Source organism: Zophobas morio, unplaced genomic scaffold (assembly GCF_036711695.1).
Source record: "Zophobas morio isolate AGI-343-1 ecotype UQ-CSIRO unplaced genomic scaffold, CSIRO_AGI_Zmor_V1 ptg000078l, whole genome shotgun sequence".
NCBI classification, from domain to species: Eukaryota; Metazoa; Arthropoda; class Insecta; order Coleoptera; family Tenebrionidae; genus Zophobas; species Zophobas morio.
Window position 1 is genome coordinate 387502 of NW_026972183.1, and position 7287 is coordinate 394788.

The 7287-nt window shown below is 42.3% G+C and overlaps 2 protein-coding genes across 2 annotated transcripts; both read right to left on the reverse strand.

The window, feature by feature from the left end:
- Positions 1–1286: 1286 nt before the first annotated feature.
- On the reverse strand, positions 1287–4532 carry LOC135143930 (uncharacterized). The gene has a single exon (XM_064075831.1). The coding sequence runs from the start codon at positions 4530–4532 to the stop codon at positions 1287–1289; it is 3246 nt and encodes a 1081-aa protein (XP_063931901.1).
- A 1259-nt stretch (positions 4533–5791) lies between these two features.
- Positions 5792–6580, reverse strand: LOC135143931 (uncharacterized). The gene has a single exon (XM_064075833.1). It carries the CDS (start codon positions 6578–6580, stop codon positions 5792–5794), a length of 789 nt encoding a protein of 262 aa, XP_063931903.1.
- Between the last annotated feature and the right edge of the window lie 707 nt (positions 6581–7287).

Below are 7287 nucleotides of genomic sequence, written 5' to 3' on the forward strand. Positions count from 1 at the left end.
CTCGTGAAACTATATCGGCGGGATTATCGACACCGTTAACAAGACGCCACTGGTCAATGTTGCAATTAGATTGTATTTGCGCTACTCGATTACCTACAAAAATTTGCCAGTGTGTAGCCGGTTTAGACAACCAATGTAAAACTATGGTCGAGTCCGTCCAAAAGAATTTAGCTGATATAGTGATGTCTAATATTTGAGAAATGCGAGTTGTTAAATCGGATAAAAGTACTGTCGCCATTAGCTCCAATCTTGGAATTGTCACTCTTTTGATTGGCGCGACGCGCGATTTTGAGGTCAATAATTAAATTTGAACATTTCCGTCAATGCCGACAGTTCGTAAATAGATAGCTGCACCGTAAGCCTTTTCGGAAGTGTCCGAAAATCCATGTAACTCTATATTAGTGACGTTTGGAGGTATTGTTTTGCGACTGATACGAATTTTATCCAGATGTGTTAAATCGTGAATGAGATTTAGCCATTCACCATGAATGTTTTGGGCAACCCTCTGATCCAAGCTTAAATTTGCCGACCAACATTGTTGTAATAGCAATTTTGCCTTTACTACAATGGGACTTATTAGACCCAAGGGGTCAAACACCTTTGAGATGGTTGATAAAATGTGTTTTTTTGTTATGTTTGTAGAAGATGTGTTGGTGTTAATATTGAATTTATACCCTAATGTATCTTGACTAAAATTCCAATATAAACCTAATGTTTTATTTGTGTTGGACGTAAAGGCTTTGAAAACACCTTTTTTTTCGCGGCGATTTTACAACTCCAAAAAAAAATAATATTAAAACTTGGATCGAAGCTGACAAACGCATCAAAAGGTCACCTACCTTGTTTTGTTCAGCCTCCTGGGTTGAGGGTTTGTAGACCGCATGCACAAAGGAACCACGTGTCTAAGTTTCGCGACAACAATTCGCGATTGACGTCACACAAGATGGCAACTGCGTTCACTTAACGCCCACCTTAGCGATGTTACCTCTCTGAGGGTTTCTCGATGACTCTCCGATAACAGCGCCAACCCCAAGTACCGGGCCCTTTTGCTCGGTACTATGGCGCCTCTAGTGGAAAGTGACCAAAATACACTTGTCAGCAATCCGCGGGAAAACAAACAAAATCAAAACAAAATATTAACAAACTTCGAACCGGAACATTCCGCCCACCAAAAGAAAATGAAACAAATTTTTTTTTTTTTTTTTAAACGTAGGTTCCAGCACAATATAAGATTAATTGACAATCTAAAAACTAATGACTAAAACTAAATACAATATGAATGCAAACTATTGACGAGGAAGCGGGCACAGCTTCACTCGAGGACGTGTGATCATGCCGCAAGTGGTACGTACTTGTGCAACTCGCACTATACCGTCTTTTCCCGGGTGCAGCGCGACAATTCGGCCAAATTGCCATTGCAACGGGGCCACCGAATCACCCTTGAATACGACCAGCACACCTACCGACGGCAGGTTATTCGACGTGTTCCACTTATGCCAAACATCCTGGTGCAACCGTTGCACGAGCTGCCATCTACTTAACCGATTTAACCGCATTGTCTCCAACGGTTCATCGGGATTATTCGCGGAGGCCGGACACAGGGGTCGCGAATTCAATACGGCTTCAATTTGCGCCAACACGGTACTAAATTCTTCGAAGGTTAGGGGTTGCTCGCCTACAACGCGCTTAAGATGGGATTTGAAAGATTTGACCCCCGGCTCCCATAATCCTCCCATATGGTGGGCCGACGGGGGGTTAAAATGCCATTTGAAGGTACAGTTACCGGCCGCTGCTTGCAATAACAAATACTGTAATGTCCGGAATCCGACATGTAAATGTTTCCGATGAGCGGCCTCTATGATTAGTTCGGTTAGACTGTGCGAGCGCGGCAATAACAAGGGGTGCTTAGTTTCATAGAGGAGTTCCGTTTGGTGCAATCTTCCGGTAACGCGAATCAAACCGTCGTCGAGGAAGGGGGTCAGTTTGCGGAATGGTTTTGAACACGTGCCATTCTTTTGCAATGAACGAACTTCATTGGCAAACACCTTACTTTGTACCATTCGCACAGGTATTAACAACGCATGATGCAATTCCCTTCTGTGTAATTCAAGTTCCGTACCGGTAGGAACTTCTAGGTCTACTTGTAGAGGCCACTCAGTGCCTGTCAACCACGTGGGATCCGCCCACCATAGCGGCTGTGTGACAAGCTCCTGTAGGAGTAACCCCCTCGAGGCGCAGTCGGCTGGGTTATCAGGGCCGCTTCCATGATTCCATGCCGAAGGTTCGAATATACCTTGTATGGGCGCGATTTGATTTGCAACAAAAGTGGTCCAATGACCGGGCCGCGACTTAATTCCCGTTAGCGTTACTCTTAAGTCGGGCCATGCACACACCCTGTGTGTGTTCAACACACCCTTGAGGGTTTCCCGGGCAAATGACAATAGGTCGGCCGCAAAGAGGCGCGACTCAGGGACGAGAAAACGGCGCACTGCTGACTCGGAGGACCGACCTAATAAGGACTGTGTCTTGTCGGCGAAAGGTAATTGAATGTTGTATCTACCTTGGATGTCACGTGAGATCGCCGACGTGACTTTTTCCTCACACCAAGCGTCTTGCGGGGCCGCCATACTGCGTTGTGAGCCTTGCTCAGGCTGCCAAAAGCGTTTTAATGCCGCGTCTACAGAGTTATCTATGGACGTACAAAAGGACCTGACCACGGTTTTCTGCTTATTACGTTTAATACTCCCGATCAATACCCAACCGAAAACAGTATTTAACGCGGACGGTTCCTCGAGCCTACCTTTCTTGAAACCGGATGTCACGATTTGTCCGTAAACATCAGCGCCTAACAAAACGTCTACCTGCTGTGGTGTACCGAATTCCGGATCAGCCAATTCCAAATTGCGTAGGTGACGAAATTGTCTCAACTGATCTTGAGACACTGCCATTGTGGGGACGTCACCGCAAATTTGAGGCACAACTACCATCTCGGCCTTCAACGAGAAATTACGCACTAAATGCGACCGCACTTCGCATTTTAATACACCCGACGTACTGCTTGTCGACATTTGATTTAAGCCTTGAATAGGTACCACCGCGTTAGTTTGAGGAAGCCCTAAAACCTTTGCACAGCGCTCTGTGACAAAGGTGGCCTCGCTGGCAGTGTCCAAAAGCGCCCTAAATGCACGGTATTTACCTCGCGAATCCACCACAATTATTCGCGCGGTCGCCAGCAGAATGAAACTTCGGGTCGGAATCGCGTTAGTCATAACTTTGACACCGTCGTCGGTAGATGGGTTTTCCACAACCCCTGACGCCTCTCCCGACTCTGCACTAGGTTTGGGGACAAAATGTAATAATGTGTGATGCCTACAATTACATACCCGACAGTTTACTTTAGATGGGCATTTGCTAACAGCATGTACCCTCGACAAACAATTATAACACAGATTTTTCTTACGCGCGAAATTATGTCTATCCCGTGGTTCCATTTCTAAGAAAGCATCGCATTTCGTTAATGGGTGCTCATCCGAACAATTAAGACATTGTTCCTTGCTGATCGGTGATCGCGTGACAAACGATGACGTCACGGGACGCTTAGCAGGTACGGAAGATGCAGCTGTGGGTTTATGAAGGGCGGATGCGGAATTATGACCCATTGTCATAACGGAAGTTTCCAACGCGGTACAATGTTTAAGCAAAAATTCTTGGAGGTCATTGTAAGCAGGTACGGAATTTCCTACAATACTCAACTCAAATTTCTGTTTCCACGTGGTGTCCAGTTTTTGTAACATTAAATTTAACAAGGTGAAGTCCCACAAATCGACTTCATCGTACTGCTTCAACGCGGCCAAATTTTCCGAGAACACGTTTAACAAATTTCGCAACAAACTCGGCGAATCTCCATTCACTTTGGGTGCACTATAGATCGCTTGCCAATAATTCGTCAATAATACGCGCTTATTGTTATAACGCGCCACCAGCGCATCGAATGCGATAGCATAATTTGCCGCCGAAATCGGCAAATTTTTGATGACGGTAGACGCCTCGCGAGACAATGACGTCGACAAATATTGAAATTTTTCAGTTGCGCTAAGATTTGGGTTATTGTGGATAAGCGACCGAAACAAATCATAAAATGTGGGCCAGTTTTTGATCTGACCGTCAAACGTCGGAATTTGAATTTTGGGCAATTTGACGTTGTTTGATGTTAAATTGCCCCTAGGTGCGGATGACTGCGCGGCCTCGCGATTTAATTCCGCTGCAACCGATTTAATTGAATACTGCATATCGTCAAATCTTGATTGCACCTCGTATTGTTCGTCTAGCTCCTCAGGGGTGGTGCATAATTCGACAATTTGCAACTGTCGCTGCTCAAACTGGGCAACAATGTGGTTTAAGTCCGCGGCTCGAATAAAAAACTCTCCTCGTACAGTTTCGTGGACTCTGGCTTGTTGCGATAGATTCACTAAAGCCTCCACGCGTTTGATCAAACTAGCGCGTCCATTACTTAGCGCGGCGACGGTAGCCATTATGTAAACTCGAATTTACGTATTCCGATAATTTAAAATCAAATGAAAATGCGTGCTAATCACGCTTAGCAAAACTAGAACAAATTTGTGCTGGAATCTACAAATCTCTCGTAATTACCCTAAATCCGGCTCGAAGGACCATATGTTGAACGTAAAGGCTTTGAAAACACCTTTTTTTTCGCGGCGATTTTACAACTCCAAAAAAAATAATATTAAAACTTGGATCGAAGCTGACAAACGCATCAAAAGGTCACCTACCTTGTTTTGTTCAGCCTCCTGGGTTGAGGGTTTGTAGACCGCATGCACAAAGGAACCACGTGTCTAAGTTTCGCGACAACAATTCGCGATTGACGTCACACAAGATGGCAACTGCGTTCACTTAACGCCCACCTTAGCGATGTTACCTCTCTGAGGGTTTCTCGATGACTCTCCGATAACAGCGCCAACCCCAAGTACCGGGCCCTTTTGCTCGGTACTATGGCGCCTCTAGTGGAAAGTGACCAAAATACACTTGTCAGCAATCCGCGGGAAAACAAACAAAATCAAAACAAAATATTAACAAACTTCGAACCGGAACAATTTGTGTCATGCTTGTCGAAATTAAAATTGTCGGTAAAGGTGCGATCAACTTCAGGTATTAAATTTATGTCACTAAATGCCCATTTTGTTAAATGAAAACCTCCTGAGCGTAAAATGTTGTCAATTTGTGATTGTAATTCCATGGCTTGTGGCAGGGAATCAGCACCTGATAGTAAGTCACCAACACAAAAATCTCGAATGATTTTGGCACTTGCATTTGGAAATGACTCCCGGTTTTCGTGTGCTAATTGTTGAAGTGATCGTATTGCTAAAAATGGGGCACTGGTGGTCCCATATGTGACTGTTGTCAAACGGTAGACTTGCATGGGATCTTCCCTGTTTTCACGCCAAAATATTCGGTGGTAATCGCGATCGGGTGTATTTAAATAAATTTGCCGATACATTTTAGCAATGTCAGCGTTGATAACGTATTGAAATGTTCTGAACCTAAGTGTTATGTCGAAAATGTCCTGCTGAATAACTGGACCCGCAAGTAAATTTTGATTTAAGGCCAAACCGTTGTCGGACTTCATGCTACCATCAAAAACTACCCGAATTTTTGTTCCCTTGAAGACCGAATGATGTGGTATGTAATATGTATTTGGATTATGTAATTGATCATTTGGAACCTTTTCCATGTGACCAAGTTCCTCGTATTCACGCATGAACTCAACGTATTTTCATTTTAAATTTGGATCCTTATTTAGTTTCTTTTCTAAACTGAGAAATCGTTTGCGAGCCATTTCGGAGGAAGACCCTAATTGCTTGCAATTGTCTTTTATGGGCAGGGAAACCCAAAAACGACCGTTGGCGTCCCTTTTTGTGTTTGCCTTGAAATGTGATTCACAAATAATATCTTGCTGGACGGGTACTGGTTTATTAGTGTGATAATCCTCTGTTTCCCAAAATTTTGCTACCTGTTTAGATAAATTTTCGAGATCAGAATTTATGGTCACTGTATTGTTATTGCAGGAAGTATTATTAGAAGCTGGGAATTCCTTAGAAAATCCTACACTCAAAGGCCCCGACAAAATCCATCCGAGGGTGGTATTATGCAGATAAAGTAACGGTTTTAATAGGATTTTACCGGCTGTTAATATATCCAAGAATAATTCCGAACCAATGAGTAAATCGATAGGACCGCTAATGTTAAATGTGGGGTCGGCTAGATTCAAGGTATTTGGAATACTTAATTGTTGAGCGGAGAATGAATTTAGGGGTAGTGGTTCTGTTATTGTTTCTAGAATTAAACAATTAATGTTGGCTGTATAGTCACTCAACCTTGTTTTTAAACTTACGCTTGTCATTTCTGTAACCTTGGATTCAGACTGATTGACAAAAGTTAGTTTGTGATTAGTGAAGCCTGTTTTTAGTCCTAGTTTCTTGGAAAATGCTCTAGTTATTAGATTATATTGCGAACCACTGTCTAATAGTATTCTGCATTTGTGAAAATAACCAAGGTTGTCCATAATAAATACCACTGCCGTGGACAGCAAATTTTCAATATTGTTAATAAATGATGACACATGATTACTAGTTGATTGAACTATCACTTGATCTTGATGGAGTAAGGTATTATGACGTGAATTACATGTGCGACAATTATGTGATGATCTACAGTCTGAGATATTGTGTTTTCTGAGACAATTAGAACAAAGTTTCAACTGTTTTGTTTTTTCAATGCGATTGTTAATATTCATCTGCAGAAATTCATTACACTGATGCATAAAATGATTCCCCTTGCAAACAAAACATGAATTGTTTTTTACGGTAACATGTACTGAAGAATGTGTCTGATTTGTATGTTTAATATTGAATTTGTTTGATTTGAACATAACTGGAATATTTGGACGTGCTTTGCTATTAACAGATTCAAGATAACGACAACGAGTCTCCAAAAATTCTATTAATTCGTCAAATGTGGGAAGGTTAGTTGTTAATTTACCTTGCCAATCTCGATTCGATTGAAAATCTAATTTATCACCCAAGCATGTTACTAAAATTGCATCCCATTCATGAGTAGGAAGTTGTAAAACCTTAAGAGCTTCCAAGTTAATTTTTACGTCGTCAATTAATTTACGTAAAGAGTCATAAAAACCTTTTGTTATTGTGGGAGCATTTAAAATATTTCGTATATGTGCCTCTATCAACAGATGATGATTTTCAAAGCGTTTTG

Excerpts from the sequence above, each read along its gene's own strand:
- LOC135143931 (XM_064075833.1), bottom strand. The coding sequence starts at position 6,580 with ATGGACAACCTTGGTTATTTTCACAAATGCAGAATACTATTAGACAGT.
- LOC135143930 (XM_064075831.1), bottom strand. The coding sequence starts at position 4,532 with ATGGCTACCGTCGCCGCGCTAAGTAATGGACGCGCTAGTTTGATCAAA.